Genomic DNA, 18975 nt, shown 5'->3' with positions numbered 1-18975 from the left:
GATACCATATGGTTTCACTCTTATGTGGATCCTGAGAAACATAACAGAAACCCATGGGGGAGGGGAAGAAAAAAAAAAAAAAAAGAGGTTAGAGTGGGAGAGAGCCAAAGCATAAGAGACTGTTAAAAACTGAGAACAAACTGAGGGTTGATGGGGGGTAGGAGGGAGGGCAGGGTGGGAGGGAGGGCAGGGTGGGTGATGGGTATTGAGGAGGGCACCTTTTGGGATGAGCACTGGGTGTTGTATGGAAACCAATTTGACAGTAAATTTCATATATTAAAAAAAAAAAAAAAAAAAAAAAAAGAACAAGGTTCTCAGAATCCTTTACCAGCTGCCATCACTTTACAGGTGGCATTCTTCAGAGGCAGACCAGACACTGGACCCACATCTTTTCTCTGCTCTCCTCTGTGTGTCCTTCAGGGCAACCTAATGTCTGTTTCCCTTCTTGAATCCTTCACGACGTAGGGTGGGATTCTGGTTCTCACACAGCGTCACTGACCTTGGAAAACGATGCCTGTCTACACGTTACTGTTTGCTTAGCTTGGCATGTCTATGAAATGCTACGAATGTAGTGATTTTGTTGCGGAAGAATTTGTTGAAACCTTCAAAACCCAGGAAGGTTTGGACATACAAACCTTAGTACGTAATACCACTGAGATTCTTTGAAAACAAGTAGGCTCATACAGCTTTGTAAAACCAACAAACACAAAACCAGGTCGTAAAGAAGGCCTGCTTGGTGTTCCCTGAACAAAAGAATTCAAATTTCCTGCCGTACACCCCAAGCAAAACTTTCAGATGGCAAGTGGTCTGAAATCTAAGAATCACCGTTATTATGACTAAACCTGATTTTTAAATACCCTGATTCGTAATGGTGATTTAACTTATTTTGAGGCAAATATGTGAGAGCTCATTTTATTCCTAGAGGTATATGTATCCTTCATTTGCTGCGAACATTGTACAGACTGAACAACTCTGTACATAAATGTGTATCCACATAATCTGTAAAAGTGCTTTAAATTACTTCATCCTCCAACATACATGCCCACACCATCAAGCGCTGTCTAAAAGTCCACTTGCATGGAGTGTGTTAAACTTTGAATAAACACGATCAGCTGAAAACCTAAGTTCCTAACAGAGGTTTTAAGTAGTTTCTGCCTGGTAACATCAGCAATAATCCTAACACGTTATTAACATGCTAGTGCATTCTTTAATGGTTCCTAAAGTAATACGACAGATTTTTGGCAATTTCTGGAGTGTGAAATCCACATGAAAAGTTGAGAATTCTGTTTGCTCTCCAACTTTCCGCCACTCAACTGGGGAGAGGAGGAAAACTCACTTGCAGGTTTGAAGGGAAAGAAAACAAACATCAAAATCTAAAATCACGGACGTCAAGAGGAACGAGGGCACTATCGCTGATGTTGGAAGTGATTGATGGGGGACGAGTAGAGAGAAGTGTAGCCCGCTGTGGGAACGTGGACAGAGCACACATTCTTCCCACTCAGCCACCCAGGCTCCAGACTTTCCATGTGGCTGTCCTCTCCTGGAACTGAGCCAACATGAGGCCAGCAGATGGTGCTGAGACCCGTTCACAAAAGACATGACTGGGTAGCCACAGGGACAGCAGCTCCTGTCCACGGACCAGGAAAGGAATCCATGAGATGCTGTTGGAGAATGTATACTGTTTGAACAACTGATGTAAGCCTTGTCCACCCGGGTGCACTCTTTCCACAGTGGGGGCTCACACTCAGGACCCTTCTCCGGCTGAGCCACTGTCTGTCCATCGCCTGTGTGGCCTCGTGATGCCTTGTCCCTTAATTATTGATGTCGGAAGAAAGAGAATTAGAACAAAGTTGTACGTCTCACTGAGGACTGGAGGCATAGGGATTTCGTAGCCGTAGGACATGAGAACACAGAACAAAAGGGCTTACGTTAACTCCTCTGGTCTCATCAGTAAATCCTGCAACCACGAAACACATCACAGCATCACGTGTGGATCATGGATTGCTTACGAATGCTTTGCCCGCAAATCATCCACGTGCCATGCCAGTAATTCTGCATCACGTTGGGATGGATTCCTTTCACTCCAGCCCCCCCACCCCACCCTGAGGTAGCCTTTATTTCAGAATTTCCATTCACCGAAGAATCAGTAAAACCCAAATATAATACTATAAATTATAAAACGGAAATCCCTTCGGGAGAGATTTGTTTTGGGATTATTGCTCCTGAAGGAAGGATTTCCCACAAAGTCTGTTGAACAATACATATCCATCTGTGAGCCTCTCCTGCTTTTACTTCAAAAGTGATCAGCTTCTAGCTTCCTAGTTTAAGTATCTCAGGTTTCTCAAGGAAAGAAATGAACTGGGAGTATGTAAGTATATCTATCATGAATAGCATTTGATATGTGTTCTAAATAATACCGATAATAATTGCCTTCCACGAGCCGAACTGCAACTTAGCATCATGTACTTCATGGCCCTTTGCTCATTGTAAGTTGCATATGTGAAGATTTACTAATTGCTTTTTCAGTGTTATCCCCTTGTTTTGGGGGCTAGGGGAATCATGGCGGCCAACGCACCAGAAAGCGAGGCTCCCACAGGGCTGGGGCTGCCCAGTGCCACCCCGGACGTACAGCTAGTGGCTTGCTCTCCTGGCCTGTTTTTCTCGGTCACACTGGCAAGACAGGCCTGACGGTGAGCAACACATCTGAAGCCACGGCTTCCAGACAATGTTGCCCAGTGACAACTGATTGGGGACCGCCTTCAGGGTCTTGGTGTGACGGTCTACTGCCTGCTGCATGGTGTCGAGGACCTCCTGGAACCGGGGCTCGGTCGCTGGCGTCACTGGGTTTCTCTCTGTGGGGTCTCTGGAAATATCAAACAGCAACGGCGGATGATGGTAGCTGACAGAATGCCCGTGGCAGAAACACACGTGTGTGGAAAAGCAGCCGTTGGCGCCCTCGGGGCTGAACTTGGGCGTGAAGAAGAAGGCCTTCCAGATGGACGTGCCTGTGGTGTACAAGGACAGAGGTTGGTGTGGTGTGGGAAGCATCTCTATTTCACCACGAATGGGAACGTGCACAGAAACTATGCTGCCAGCATGGGAAGCCTTAGTCAGGGATGAAACAGACCTGTTTCGATTCCTTACCCTTAAGGCTCAAAAGAACGAATGCCATAGCCAGAAAGATAAATAAGAAAGCAAAAACACGTGTGAAGGTGCAACTGGTGACACAAAGGTAACATTAAGAGAATGACAGCTTCTATGAGGCAAATTTACATGGGACCATGGCATTTTCTTCCTAGTGAAAAACATCTCTCTCCCTCTCTTTTTCTTTCTCCCAATCTCTCCTTCTCTATCTCCCTCCTCTTCCTTTTTCCCAATCCCTAATTCCTTAGGTGATGCTGTGCAGGCAGGAGAAGAAAAAAGCCTATTAATTGAGCTGAGAACTCGGCCAGGACCGTCACTTTTGTCTAATAAACTTTACAGGGCGGAACTGTGCAGCTGCCCTCAATAAACACACACTGACCAACAGAGGACAAGCTCCCAGCCCTGCCACCTCTTGCCCTCTGACGTTTTCAACCTGCAGCCTGTGTTTCTGTTTAAAACAGGACCTTCCGGAAGAAGTAGGCTGACTGCTAACATGGACACGAGAGAAAAGTGCTTGCACACACACGTGCACATGTGTGGTTTTTTTTTAATTGCTCCCAGCAAATGCTTATTCATGACTGAAGCCAAGAAGAATTCATAAATGCATTTTAATGCCTTCCTGATAAAACAGTAACATTCTATCTTTGCAATCTTGAAAGGAATACAGGAAGATACTATAAAGGCTTTCAATACAGAGAAAGACAGATACCATATGGTTTCACTCTTACGTGGATCCTGAGAAACTTAACAGAAACCCATGGGGGAGGGGAAGAAAAAAAAAAGAGGTAAGAGTAGAAGAGAGCCAAAGCATAAGAGACTCTTAAAAACTGAGAACAAACTGAAGGTTGATGGGGGGTGGGAGGGAGGGAAGGGTGGGTGATGGGTATTGAGGAGGGCACCTTTTGGGATGAGCACTGGGTGTTGTATGGAAACCAAGTTGACAATAAACTTCATATATGAAACACACACACACACACAAATAAAGGAACATTTGGGTGTTGGCCATTAAAAAAAATAAAATAAAATTATGGCCTCCCCAAGGTAAAAATAAATAAATAAATAAATACATAAACAAACAAACACTAACAAAACAAAGAAAAAACCCACTGAGTTAAACGAATTGAAAGTTGTGTGTGCCAAGGTGAAACATACTTGCTAACAGTGAGAGACCCATTTAATGAATATCTGCTCAGGTATAGATTTATGCACAACAAAATTCTGCGTTTGACAGTTTTTTACTAGTCTGCATTTCAAGTTTGTACAAAAAGCTAATAATTTTTCTTGGTCGGCCGTTCTTCCCAAATGCGTTTAATCAGTGATAAGAACAACAAAAAGAATTCATTCTATGCCTCACCCTTTATAGTTTTCTGTATGCTTTTTTCTGTGTTTGAAATAAAGTTGCTCTTTGGGGAAAAAAAATAAAGGCTTTCATGTGTATATCTATCACAACCAGGTAATCAGAACGCACGCACATGCACACGCACACACAGCACCTACTTTAGTCTTACGCTACACCAACGTTTCAGAGAGGCCATCTCGAAGGTCTACTGCATAGCTAAGTAAATAGCGTCCAAGGTTTAAAGATGGGGGGAGTAGGGAAGAAAGAGATGGACATGGTAAGCAGCACATATTTCAAAGCCCACTTTTAAGCACATGACATTATGAATATAAAAAAAAAAAAAAGGATGTGGGGGTGGGGGAAGGCAATTCAGTATTTTCTGCAAGAGCATTGGGCAACATTCAACACATTAGGGGGCTGTGCTTGGGCCCACCCACAGCTGTCACAAACAACCCAAACCACGTTCAGACCTCAGTTAACATTTCATTTTCTCCTTTCTGAGAAAACCTAAGCATATCAAATCAAGAATTAAATGAGCCTGGGGGGCCAGGCTGGGTGGCTCAGTCAGTTAAGTGTCCGACTCTCGATTTCGGCTCAGGTCATGATCTCATGATTCGTGGGTTTGAGTCCCGGGTCGGTCTATGTGGAGCCTGCTTGGGATTCTCTCTCTCTCTCTGTCCCCCCCCCCCCCCCCCCCCGCTCATGCCCTCTCTCTCAAAAATAAATAAACTTAAAAAAAATCCAAATTAGGAGAATTCATTGACCCCATGGTAGGATGGTTACAGTAGGATGGCTACACACTTTAAAAATTTAAGTTCTTTCGAAATCAAGTCAGTGTTCCATCATACCCCCAGAGACTGCCTTTTTTAGGGAAGAAACCTGATTTACAAATAGTTATGAAAGACTTGTCTGTTTATTCTGAGGAGCTGAGTGCTCATCAAACGTCTTCTGACAGGGCCGTGAAAAGAGCTTTCTGCGAGTGAAGAAGGGAGCAGATAAAGACAGAATCAGCAGGTACTGACCAACTGGAATCAGGCCCAGGACGAGATCGTCTTGTCTTCCATGATCACTACGGTGTTTTTATGTGCCCCCTCCCCCGCCAGAGAGCCAGAGACATTCCCACTGTGAAGGACAGACCTCTTGATTAATTCTGTTTCATAATTTGCACGTATTGTCGCAACGGTGACTTTGAGGCATTTACTGACCCACCGATCCAAACGCAGAATGAACCAACAGAATGAACTGAAAACAACTGTCCCGAGTGTCCGCATCATCCTCAAGCAACCCCTGCCCTCAGGTAAGCACGTGCAAGGGAAGGGGAGCCTCTCTGCGGTCTGGAGGAGGGGGAGACCTGGCACCCACCGGGCAAGCGATGTGCGTGTGCTCTAAGGGAATCCGTTCAAAGAGTTGTTCCACACGAGGACACCTCCAGCTTTGGCCTCGTTCTTGCTGCAGGAGGCAGCAGACCACACCTGTGTCAAACCACAGGTGCTCAGCACACCTGCCGTTTAAAGGCCGAATCAGGCAGACAGGCACACACGGGAGGCTGCAGACCATTTCTGAGCATCCTTATGCTCTCTGGCGGACTTCTGAAACTCACATGGGTTTCCTTAACATTCTCTACATCAACTCCTCTTTTCCCCCGGTCCTCTGAAGTGTGACAGATTTTCTCTAGAAGGCTTTTCGGCGGCACAAGCCGCTGCCACTTAGAAGGCATCCCGGGTCGGGGTCAGCGGGGCCATGAGTGTTTGGAGACAGAGGTGTGCGCGAAGCGCCCTGCTCTTGCTGCGAATGCAGCAGATTCGGGGAGGGTGTTTCCAATCTGACATTCGAGTCGCGTCTCGCTGTGTTTAACACCCCGAGACAAGGCGGCTCCTGGAACAAATTCATTTTAAGGGCCCCTATTTCCCACTTGCTTTTGACAGCCGCGCACACGGGCTCCATCATTACCGCCTTCGGTCACGCCGGCCCAGATGCTAACTGCAAAACTGACTCAAAGGCTGCTCAGGAAATCTCGGGCGTCCTTGCCCGGGAGCAGTGGGGGATCACTACCGAGCTCGGACAGGTGTAGAATTAATAATTAATTGTTCTGATTTTTTGCTTGTTTGGTATGCCGTACGGAATACGTGCCTTTTTATTTTCTAACCTGGATTTTAAAACTTCTTGTAAAAAGACAGACGGCTTATTCTCTCTGCTGTTTCTTTGGACCATGTTGCATTTGCTCGACTCAGAGCAGTGGGATTGCATATGATTGCACGTAAGCTTACAAGACAGAGATGCCTTTCCGTTATTTACCAGGAACCTGGGAATCGATACCTTCAGAGCTGTCTTTTCAATGGAAAAGAGCGAATCCCGGGCATGTGATACAACAGGAAGCACATAATGTCACGTTATACTGCTAACAGCTATATTTTGTCCTGTCTTCCAAAATCATTTTGATAGCGTACTTCATTCTGGATTTCTCCATATACTAGAAAAATGTTGTGGTGTTTTAAACATGTTTTTTTTTTCTATCGTTAAGAGTCCACTATCCCCTGAGGAAAGATCGATTTTTCTCACCTTGTAACACATAAATATTTTGACCACAGCAGGGTCTTAAGTCATTTATATCAGAGGTCCCAGGACACCAATTACTAAGTTCTATAGCGAGAATACATGGCAATTCAGTGGGACATTCTCCAGTTACATTCAGAAGGTGCTTAATTTTGCGTTAACGGAGGCCAATCCGCTTTCCACGTGCATCTCACTTGACATTAGTATGGTGGTGACGTGCCTTAGTTATGTTAGAGTGCTACCACTAGATGTTGGTCTGGTGCAGGGGCCAGCATCCTGTGTAGACACCCTCTGTTCTGAGTTCAGAAGCGTTTCCCAGGTGCGCCTGGGTGGCTCAGTCAGTACAGCATGTGATTCTTGATCTCGGGGTCCTGAGTTTGAGCCCCACCCGGGTGGACAGCGTACTTTAAGTAGAAGTGTTCCCTGGTTCTGTGGCTTGTGTAGTAGGATTTGCTTTAGTTCTGCCATCCTTTTTCTTGACATTTGCACACAACACTGGGCTTCCAGTCCTAGCTCCGTGGTATCCTAGCTGTGCGATGCCGGCCATGGCTGTGAACCTCTCCGTGTCCACATCTCCCTTTCTGTGAGCTTACGAAAGTACTGGTCCCTGCCTCCTGGCCTTGCTTTGTGGGTTAAGAACCTGTTCCTGTGCATAAGCTCTGAGAACACAGCCGGGTTTGTAGTCAAGACCACATATGAGTGAGCTGTGAATATACACTGGCAGCCAGTCTAAGTGACAACCACCCTGGATTCTGTCCGCTCTTAACATCCGTTCACTGCAATACATGTCTTAAGACACTTTTTCCCCCACTGAGGATCCTTAAAGCGTTACTCCTGACCCCAAGGCTCCCTCCTACCTGTTCGCTGTAGCCCAGACCCTGAATGACTCAGCACTGGAGTAATGGATTACAGCTCTGCCTGCTTCCTGCAGCTGTCTGCACCAGAACTCCACACGAAAATAGGACAACCAACGAGGAAGCAGCTGAGGCCAGGAGCTACTAGTGTGCCTCAAATCCAGGCAGGATTTAGAGCAATCCTACTTCCCCTGACCGATGGCTGACTGTCAGAACACAAAAAACTCCCCTCGACTAAGCCTCCGGTGTACAAACAAACAAAAAATTGGGGAACGGAAAAATAAACCCCAGTACTGAATGAGTACACCGTACAGGCTATGCCTTCCTCCCTGCTCTTGGCCGCTGTACGTTGAAATCCTCCCCATCCTTCAAGGTTCTACAACAATTCCTTGTCCATGGGCCTGTCTGAATCCCAGCCGGATGCGATCAGCGTGTCTCTGTCCCTCTCACCTATTTTCACTGCACATTGGCCAGCCGTGGACACACTCCATGTCTCTCGCTGCATTCTTCGCTCTCTGAAATCAACAGCTGTATTTCCCACATCTCTTACGTGCCCGGCACCTAGCACCTTTCATGGAAGGGACGGCCTCTCACCTGTGTTGGGTAAATTAACTGATGAGATGATGATCTGAGCAGGACCGAGAGGGGGAGGAAGCCAACTGCCATCACGAAAGCTGGCGTGGGCAGAGAGAAGGCCCAGCACATTCTACCGTCCCTCCCGGGAACATCCTGCTGGACATCATGCAGTGCCTAGGAGAGCCGTGAGCACGACACAGACCCAGACAGATACATGAGTGATGCAAATACCTGTATCTTGGCAACAAACACCGAGCAGTCCTAAGGAACGAGCATGGCAAACACTAGTCACCTGAGCCTTCCCGAAAGTCCACCGAGGGACAGGAGAACAGCTGAGAGGGTGGAAGTCAGGTGTGGAGCCAATGAGGGATGGCCAGAGCCAATGCCCCCGAAGATGGCTACACGTAGGGAAAAAGATGGCATGGGGGAATCCCAGAAACGGTCCACACTTGGAGGTGTGGAGATGGCCAGATGGTTCAGAGAACCGTCTTAGGTCAACCCATTCCCATGCACGGAGGGGCAGACCCTACAAGCAGACGGTGTTGGCCATGAATCCAACTTTGCGGTCAGCTGTGTTACTGCATGCCAGTTATGTGGCTTCCTACACTTGTGTCTCCCCAGCTATAAATGAGAGAAATTCCTGAAGAGACACAGCTCCCCGTCTCTCAGTCTCCTGCACACAGAAAGTGCTACCTGGGCGCGTGGGCACCACAATGAACCCTCCACTTCCCAGCCTCCTTGGAAGCCAGGTGTGGACAGGTGACCAACTTCTGGCCAGTGGATTTACTTCGGAGCCTCTCCACATCTTGCTTGGGAGAAGACTGGCCTGCACCCTTTCCCTCTCATCTTTCCCACCCATTCCTCCTTCCTGCTGCCCCTCGGGGGACCCTATCATCATTCACCACAAAGACGAAGCTGTTGCATTCTCCAGATGGTGGTGGAGAATGTGGAGTTTGCATCCTGAGACCGCATAGACCACCCGCCTCTGCTTGTCGCTTGTGAGATGGACAGAGGAACTTCCCTCCGATGTACATTACTGTTCCTTTTTCTTTCCTGTTCCAGACAAATCTGACACTAATGTCATCAAAATCTCCTAATTATAAGGATTAGAAGAAGTATCCAACACAAAGCGTGTAGCACAGTGTAGGACAGCAGGAGGTAAGGACGAGATGCCAGGGTATATGGTTAGAAAGTATATTTTCCTTAAAAAATTTTTTTTTAATGTTTATTATTTATTTTTGAGAGAGAGAGAGAGATAGAGTGTGAGCAGGGGAGAAGCAGAGAGAGAGGGGGAGACACAGAATCTGAAGCAGGCTCCAGGCTCTGAGCTGTGAGCACAGAGCCCGACACGGGGCTCGAATTCACGGACCGTGAGATCATGACCTGAGCTGAAGTCGGTCGCTCAACCGACTGAGCCACCCAGGCACCCCAGGAAGTATGTTCTCAAAAGACAGATCATGGCTACAGACACACAAAGGTGACAAATTGGAAGAATAAAAGATTAACAGGGGACAAAGTATGTAACCACCTACAAAACACTTCTGTATAGAAGACGCACAACCGAGGAAGACACAAATAGTTGATACACAGGATGTGCCTTGCTTAGGACTAACATGTCCCTGCCGCAAATACCAGGTGCGACAGCAGACAGAAGCAAATCAGGACCAACTTCTAGACACGAGCAGGCATACCCAGAGAACTGAGATTCGCCTCATGCTCAAGTCAGAGCAAAGGGATGCAGGAAACTATAGACGAGAAAATAGCAGAAGCCAGTATGCAGGGTGCAAAGGGCAGAAGACGGGACGTCTGGTTAAGATGAGAACAAGCCAGCTTCTGAGCTGAGACCCAAGAATGTGTTTGAACATTCTAAACGTTGTGTTTTGGTATTCAAGAAAGAAAATGTAATGTGGACTTATTCCGTCTCCGTAAGGAAGTAAGTTTGCATTGTGACAAATTAACCAAAGTCACAGCTGGCACGTTTTTCATCCACGGTATTCATGAAATCTAAGGTCAGGCATATGAAACCTTTAGAAGAAAAGTGGATGTCTTTCTAAAGATTTTATTTTTAAGTGATGTCTGCACCCAACACGGGGCTCAAACTCACAACCCCGAGATCAAGAGTCCCACGCTCTACCAACTGAGCCAGCCAGGCGCCTCTGGACGTCTGTTTTAAAAACTGCCAAATACTGTCTAATATAAGGTAATATAAAGTGCCGTGTCAAAGTACACATTTAATGGACTACGTTGAAGAAAATGAAATCCATTTATGAGGTGTTTTTTTTTTTTCCTCCCCATTAAAGGAAACGAACGGCCGGAATGTTCAGCCCATTCCTGAGAGTCTGAGCGCTAATGAGGTAAAATAAATGAAATAAAAGTCTCACGGTTTCAGGAAAGCCTTCTCCATCCTCTTATAACACTTGTTCTCCCCAGTTGCCAAAGCGGAGCCCGTGCCTCCCGGGACACGTCGGCCTGAGCCGTTAGCACTGTGCATTCGCGTCCTGTCCCTCCTGGTGCCCAGAGCTCATGCGACGTGGCGTTTAGGGGAGGCATTCATAGAGGAAAAGGAACCCCTGAGGCCTGAATAGCTCCCTGCAATGGTAACAGTGTATCCATCCACTTGCACCAGGACTCCTGGTCGAGTGCGAGGAGGTTAGTTCAACTACACACAGGTCTGGTCTGCAAAATACTGCCGCCCACGTCCCGTGGTGTCAACCCTTAATCCTTCCTTCCTGACCCTTCGGATCCCATTGCCGACAATCAGACAAGGAAGGGGGTCCCACGGAAAATGACTAACGAAGACGAAAGCCGAGCACAGCTTTGTTGCACTGGGTAACCATCAACCCACGAGACACCAGCAGCCGCATGGATTCTCTCTTTTCTTAGGTGTACTTTAGAGGCAAAATGCATTTCTAAACCATGTGAGAAATTTAGGCAGTCAGCAAAGCAAGCATTTGGCTTTACTCACCATAGCGATGCTATTTTCGTTTTAAACTTTATCTCTTGCACAGGCACGCTGAACAGAAAGGAGTTAACAAAATCTGCATATTCATTACAGAAATTATAATAATAAACAAGATGATGTAACTGAAAAAAAATATTTTGAAAAGAAGGCACTTTTTATTATTTTTACTTATTTATTTTTTTACATTTATTTATTTTTGAGAGACAGAGCACTAGTGGGGGAGGGGCAGAGAGAAAGAGAGAGAAAGAGAGAGAGAGAGAGAGGGAGAGAAAGGGAGGGAGAGGCAGAAGCCAGAGCAGGCTCCGGGCTCTGAGCTGTCAGCACAGAGCCCGACACGGGGCTCGAACTCACGACCCGAAAGATCATGACCTGAGCCGAAGTCGGACACTCAACCGACTGAGTCACCCAGGCATCACAAAGAAGGCACCTTTTAAAAAGCGGGATACAAACACATGATTTTAGAATGAGTTCTGTTATCCTACAGTGTTTTGTTGCAATTTCTTTATAAGATGCCTTTTTTTTTTTTTCAATCACAGAAAAAAAGTTTCAAACAAACTTGAACTGAAAGGTAGCTCGTGGGGCACTTGCGTGGCTCAGTCGGTTAAGTGACTCTTGATCTCAGTTCAGGTCATTATCTCATGGTTCATGAGACAGAGCCCTGTGTTGGGCTCTGGGCTGAGAGCACAGACCCTGCTCGGGCTTCTCTCTCCCCCTCTCTCTCCTCCCCTTAAGCTTGCACTCTCTCTCTCTCTCTCTCTCTCTCTCTCAAAATGAAAACAAAAAAACAGTAGCCAGATTTGTGAGGCCGTTTTTGCTCAGCCTCAGGATGACCACATCCCATGCATTTCTCTGTCATCACATGAACTGGGTGTTCAGCCATTAACATAGTTTGTATGCTATATTCTTAAGCTTGCAAATCTGTGACAGAACGCTTCAGCCAAGGATCTCCTGCTTTCTGAGATAAATTTTATCCATAAAATCAAGCTGCCATTACACTGAATTTTTAATTCACGTCGATTCACATGCCCCAATTTAAAGCTGAAGGCTTTTAATACACCTTGCACAGTATATTTTAATTCAAAATTCCCATTTTAAAGTAAGAAAAGCTATGCATGTGATAATAATGCTTTTGTGAGTTCTTTTACAATGTAATGGGAGTAATGATATTAGCTCATGATTAAATTATGTCGTTCAACTTGCTGAGACAACTAAATTACAGAATTATTATAATTATGGAATTAGTGAATTATAGAGTAGACATTGCGTGTTAACAGTTGAAAGGGATTTGTGTTTCAAAGGGGTGGAAATGGAATTCTAGCTCTCAGTGGGAAGCTGTGAGAGAGGAAGAAAGCCCGGGTCTGCTGTGCCCACCAATTCCCCGAGTGTAAATACCCCCAGCGCGGCTGAGCTCACGTTAGCAACAGTTTAACAGCACGTGGGGAAGGTTCCCGACCTACCAGGAGCTGGCTCCAGCATGGGCCTGCTGTGACTAAATCCTGATCCTACATTTCTCTTTTCTTCTCTAAAAAGTCTTCTGAGCTCAGGCTGCAACCCTCTTTTCTTTTTCTTTTAATTAAAAAAATTTATTTATTAGAGAGAGAGGGAGAGAGAGAAAGGGAGACACGGAATCTGAAGCAGGCTCTAGTTACATACAGTTCCTTCTGCATAGTTGTCTCAACCTGGTGCAGAATGAGGTCAAGGGGACGGGTTTTTTTAATTGCTTAAATGTTTATTTATTTTTGAGACAGAGAGAGAGAGAGAGCAAGGGGGGGGGGCAGAGAGAGAGAGGGGGACACAGAACCCGAAGCAGGCTCCAGGCTCTGAGCTGTCAGTACAGAGCCCAAGTGGGGCTCGAACCCACGAACTGTGAGATCATGCCCTGAGCCCAAGTCGGACGCTCAACCGACTGAACCCCCCAGGCGGCCCTGCAACCCTCTTTTCTTTAAGAATTACGTACCTCGTCCCACCACAGAGTACGGCAATCACTGACAATGTCCCACCAAAGAGATCTGAGGTGATGGAAGCTGACCCACCCAGCTAAGCACCAGTTCCCTTTGTTTCCTGTAGTTGACAGGTAACTGCGTGCGGGTGACAGTCCCACCTTCCTCTCGCACCTCCACCACCGCGGCCTGTGACAGAGCCAGCCACACAGCCTGGTGTCAGGCAGGGAATCTGGTCTGTTTTGCTCCCTGGCAGATACCATTCTAGCACACTGGATGCCACACAGTAGGTGCTGAAACATACCGGCAGGATAAACACTGAACTACTGAGTAGAGCCCCACAAAGCCGAGTGTGACAGTGCCTGACAACAACCGTCGTTACTGAGTTTCAGGTATCGCCTGAGAGGCAAGGGAGAGAGGACTCATAAAATCTATGGCGTGGACACCCCTGGGCTGGACGGATGCTTCAGGCACTGGAGCGCCGCGGTCCCCACTTTTCTGTTATCGGTTCAGCCTTTCAGGAAGTGCACAGGAGGAAATGTCACCCGCGTGTGTCTGGGCAGCAAATTTCATCCCAGGGCCAGCCGCCTATCAGAATCTGGGTCTTGTTTTTCTCACTTCCTGCTATTTTCTGTCTCTCTCTGTCCCTTGTGTCTTTCCTCCTCCCCAGAGTGTTTCTTCAGCCCCTGATCCAATCTGTTCCTTCCGGTCTCTGCCCGGGGCTGGGGGTGGGGGTGGCGGTGGGGGTTGGGGGCTGGGGCTATGTATATGCACTTCTCCAAGGTTCGGGACAGGATAGGCGCTTCCTTACAGAAACCTCGTTCTCTATGTTTCTTGCAGGCTCCGTATACCAAGAGGTGGGAAGGAGTAGACCTCTCATTCACTGGAGGTCTCAGACCTCCACGTGTCCCTTAATCTAAAAGAGCCCCCGTGTCCATGCCGAGATTTGGAATCAGGGACACAGCGACAGGACAGGCAAACAGAACCCTCCCAGGTCGAGAATCCTAAACTCGTGTTTCTCTCTTACTTATCTTCCAGAAAACGTTGCAAGGACGTGGCCCAGCCTTCCAGTAGACACTGTGAAGGGTAAACCTGGTGTTGTCTCTGTGGCTAAGGGAAGGCTTGCAATTTTCGAAAATCAGGAAGAGGCTGTTCTTTGAATAAGCATTTGGTAAACGGGCTGGGTGAGCTGGTGCAGAGTGCCTGGTGGTGATAACTGGTATGGAAATCGCCCGAGCTCAGGAATGAGCCATCAGCTGGGAGGTCCCCGCAGAGTGTAGCCTCCAGGGACAGGACCCAAGGGACAACAGAGAAATGGGAGTTTTCCTTTGTCTCTGAGGATGAAACGGGTAGCCTGCCCTCAACACCCACCCGCTGCATGTACAATCCCAGCACAGCCGCCAGCTTTCCAGGCTCTGCGCACCTTAGGGCTGCGAACATCACTGTGATTCAAAGATTAAACACATGGAGAAACACCTGAAGCCCGTCCCTGCACAGAGGACCACCGCTCTGCTCTTGCACGCCTGCTACAAACACAGCTCAAAAACCGCCATTGGAAAACCCGAACTCTATCCCATTTCGGGTACAGGGCACGCTTTAAACGACACCCAGTTTGGCACGTACACAATGACATTGAAGCATTTGGACTGCGCTTTTAAAGACCTAAATCCAGCTCACGATCCGCCACCTCCGAGGCTTTGGAGAGACTGTCGCGTGACCATCTCAACGCCATTCTGCATGACAGCGTGAAGCTACCAAGTGCTGGACGGCAGGCATGGGGCGGGGGGTGTTTCAGCGGGGCTTTGGGGGGGCACTGAGAAGGCCAGAGAAGGCGAGTCCTCCCGGGCAGAGGAAGCTGCAAGCAGGAGTCACATGCCACCCACAGCAGGGGGGGCTGCGGTGGCTGAGACTCAGAGCCACAAGGAGCGGGAAGGTGGGCAGCTCACGGGACGTGGAGGGCTGCCAGCTGGGGCTTCCTCTGCCTGTGAGAGCTGCTCACGACTGACTGCCTGGATCACACCCTCGTGCCTGCACAACGACGGGACCCCAGGGAACAAGAGAAAACAGGAGGAGCAGAGGCTGGAAACAAAGCACAGTCACCGTGGTGAGGCATTCCCTGGCCTTTGCGGAGCTAAGCCCTCTTGCCCTTTCGACTTGCACGGCCCTGATCGCAAGCCAAGCAGAGGCGTGGGAAGGCGTGTGTTACTCACTGTTCCGAGGATGCCAGCGCACGGCATTTAAGTAGAAGTTGCAGTAATGGAAGAGAAACTCGTGATCGGAGTGTTGGGTTTTCCCTTGAAGCAGGGGCATCAGGTCACGTCCATCAATGATTCTGTGGGGACAAAGCCAGCCAGGCATCAGGTGGCGAGTGGCCACATCGTCCTTGGCCTAAACCGCCCCAACTTTTGAGCTGCCCTTCCAGCAAATGAGAGCACCATAGAGTCACCTGGTCAGCCAACACAGTGAGCAGCCAACACAAAGAACACTCGCTGACCCCTGTCAGGCACCATATGCAACGTAGCGGGGTCAATTCTGCTCTTGTATGAACTCAGTCACTCCTCCAAGTTGCTCCAGGAGTTGGGACCATTATCATCTCATGGTGACGAGTTGAGCCAGAAGGTGCAAGTCCAAGGTCAGGTAGCTACGACCGGCCACTGCATGGAAACCCAGCTGATTGGGTAGCCATGCTCTCAACCACTCCCCCTGCTACTCGTCCTAAACCCAACTTCTGCCTATTGCCTTGTCACACGGGAAGCTTTATTCCCGAAGTACAGCTCTCGTGAAAAGAAGGGTATCTAACTATTTGTGTTACGAAAAGGTATGGGAGCAGCTTGGCTTGGACAGAGGTCAATGGAAGCACATTTCTAAATCAGAAGGAATTAATCTCTAAAAGAATAATAATGCTGATGATACTAGATACCCTTTGGATGCATTGTTCCCGGATACAAACATCTCTTGTACGACTGACTATCTAACCAAACCAAGGGGAACTTTCCAGACTGCAAACAATTGGTGATATACAATTGGTTAGGAGCAAAATAAAATTATTTGGCATTTAAAATAAGGGGGGAAAAAGCCTAACGTTTTGTTTTGAGTTAAACATACATTAACAGCCACTAGAACAGCTCAAGTCATTGGTACCATTAGGGCCATGCCATCAAAACAAGGGGCAGAGGGGCACCTGGGTGGCTCAGCCGGTTAAGTGGCCGACTTCGGCTCAGGTCATGATCTCGTGGTCCGTGAGTTCAAGCCCCGTGTCGGGCTCTGTGCTAATGGCTCGGAGCCTGGAGCCTGCTTTGGTTTCTGTGTCTCCCTCTCTCTCTGCCCCTCCCCCATTTGCGCTCTGTCTCTCTCTGCCTTTCAAAGGTGAATAAATGTTAAAAAAATTAAAAAAACACAAGAAAACAAAAAACAAGGGGCAGAGAGCTACTTTGCAAGTGCTAGATGGTCTCAGCTGAGGATTATCTTTCTCTGATGAAAAACACTCCATCCCTGTCATCCCTTATCAGGAGGAATTCGGAAGGTGGAAGTCGACCTTGGTTCTATAATTTGGGTTAGCGTTCTTGAGAGGCTCTCTGCATCCCCTGAGCTTTGTGTGTGGCTTATTTTGGTGTCACTAAAAACCCCTAATGTAATGATAGTCTCGTTGCTTAGCACTTCTCTGGCCTCAGCCCTCGTTATTAATCACGCGCTCCGTGCAAGCCCATGGACGGAAAATATTCTATTATTGTGAATTAAAAATAAGAACAAAAGGCAGACTTGGCCCCCAAGCCTGCATTCCTGTTCACCATGGGAGGAGAAGAGAGAAGCAAGGTAGAGAGACGCTTCTATCCAGAAGCAGCACACTCTCTGAGATAGTATTTCTATCCTGAAATGGCAGTGATTCGTTTGGGTCTGTCCAAATCCCTTTGGAGAAAGGCTCAGTCCTTACTAATATGCAATCCTGAACAGCGTGTTAAGAAAGGAAGGAATGAGACACGGTGTGTAGCTGTCAGCACCTGAACAGAAGCTCCTGGTGGTGGAAAATGACCAGGGGGTGGGGACACAGAGGGACACCACCCTGTCCCCAGACCTCCACCTCAAGTGCAGAGCAGGCCTTTCCCGGAACCCTCGGAACGGAGACCAAAAGTCCATTCCCAGGGCACAGCATCCAACTCTATTCCCTTATTCTTTGGATGTAGAGATAGATCTTATCATTATTATTAAATTAAAATTTTTTTCTAATGTTTATTTCTGAGACAGAGAGAGACAGAGCATGAGTGGGGGAGGGGTAGAGAGAGAGGGAGACATAGAATCTGAAGCAGGCTCCAGGCTCCCAGCTGTCAGCACAGAGCCCCATGCGGGGCTCGAACTCACAGACTGCGAGATCATGACCTGAGCCAAAGTCGGATGTTCAACCGACTGAGCCACACAGGCGTCCCTTATTATTTTTTTTAACATCCTATACCTACTGTACTCATCCCTAGAAGCAGGCAATAAATCATGCCACTGTGAAAAGCCACCGTTTTTTTAAGAGTGCTACAGAAATACGGTCTGTCAAAGAGAGGCTCATTTCTGCCGTGAAAAATTGGAAGTGACCCCACTGCGCTCAACTTTTAAATGGTGTCGAAGCTATCAAAACACTTGGAATTGTTTTAAACAGCATGTGTGAGTCACCGATAACCGTGGCCATAACCCAGAGACAGCACATTTCCCCTGATGTGGCCTGGGCGGAAATGCTTCCATAACGTCGCGATCTGTGGGACCAGGGACGAGGCACTCTCAGAGCGACATGAAGCATTGCTGTTTTCTATTGAGAAGACTCTTAATTGGGACTTTTCTGCCGGCGAATTCAAGTTTTCATAGCAAGTGTGCACAGATAGTCCCTGCTATGAAATTGGATGAGTTCTTTTGTAGCCTCCTCTTGATTCTCTGAAAGATGTGTTCATTTGAAATTGTTTTTAATTTGGAAAGTGAGGTAGAAACACTCTCCATGGGCTCCTGACCCGCAATGACCGTCATGATTTTAAGCACTCATTTCCAGGCAGCTGATTTCAGAATGTCACATCAAATTAAATACCACGGGACAACTGTCACATCACTGCAAAGAGCATGTTTCCGGAACTTTCCTTGGGCTGCGGTGACTTCCTTCCCCGCCTGGATGTGCTGGCCTTTCTCTTAGTTGTGAACCAGCACATAGTTTTCCTGGATGTCTTTGACTCTGCTCGACTCTGCCTGGATGTCCTGAACTCTGCCTGGCCAGCTCTCAGAAGGATTTAGGGATCACAGGAAAGGGGAAAGCTTTGCAGAAGGGGGAGTACAGACCAGACAAGGTTTTGGGGACTGACAAAGAGGCTCATCTGGGGTGCCATGTTGGTGAGATACCTGTGTGACATTCACAACAAAGTGATTTCTTCACTAGAAAGTAACAGTAAAGGGAGACATTTTTTGGCGAAAGTGTGTGTACCTTTAATAAACTACAGGAAATTCCAAGTAAACCAGGAAGTTATTTTTATGATATAAAAAATTCCTCCATTCATAAACATTGAACACACTGCCTAATTTAAATATAAAGCAAGACCAATCATGAGTATTTGTATGTACAGGAAGAGTCTCACCCCTTTTTCT

General features: G+C 47.5%; 1 protein-coding gene across 1 annotated transcript in view; it reads right to left on the bottom strand.

Moving 5' to 3' along the window:
* Positions 1-424: 424 nt before the first annotated feature.
* STS (steroid sulfatase) overlaps positions 425-18975 on the bottom strand; it is a 153023-nt gene continuing 134472 nt past the window's right edge. The window contains exons 10-11 of the mRNA XM_042926533.1: positions 15579-15700; positions 425-3005 (exon numbers count right to left, since the gene is read on the bottom strand). Coding sequence (XP_042782467.1) covers positions 2632-3005; positions 15579-15700 — 496 coding nt within the window. The 3' untranslated portion in view covers positions 425-2631. The remainder of the gene's footprint in view (positions 3006-15578; positions 15701-18975) is intronic.

Source organism: Panthera leo, chromosome Y, assembly GCF_018350215.1.
Source record: "Panthera leo isolate Ple1 chromosome Y, P.leo_Ple1_pat1.1, whole genome shotgun sequence".
Classification (NCBI taxonomy): Eukaryota; Metazoa; Chordata; class Mammalia; order Carnivora; family Felidae; genus Panthera; species Panthera leo.
This window is presented reverse-complemented; position numbering and strand designations above follow the sequence as displayed.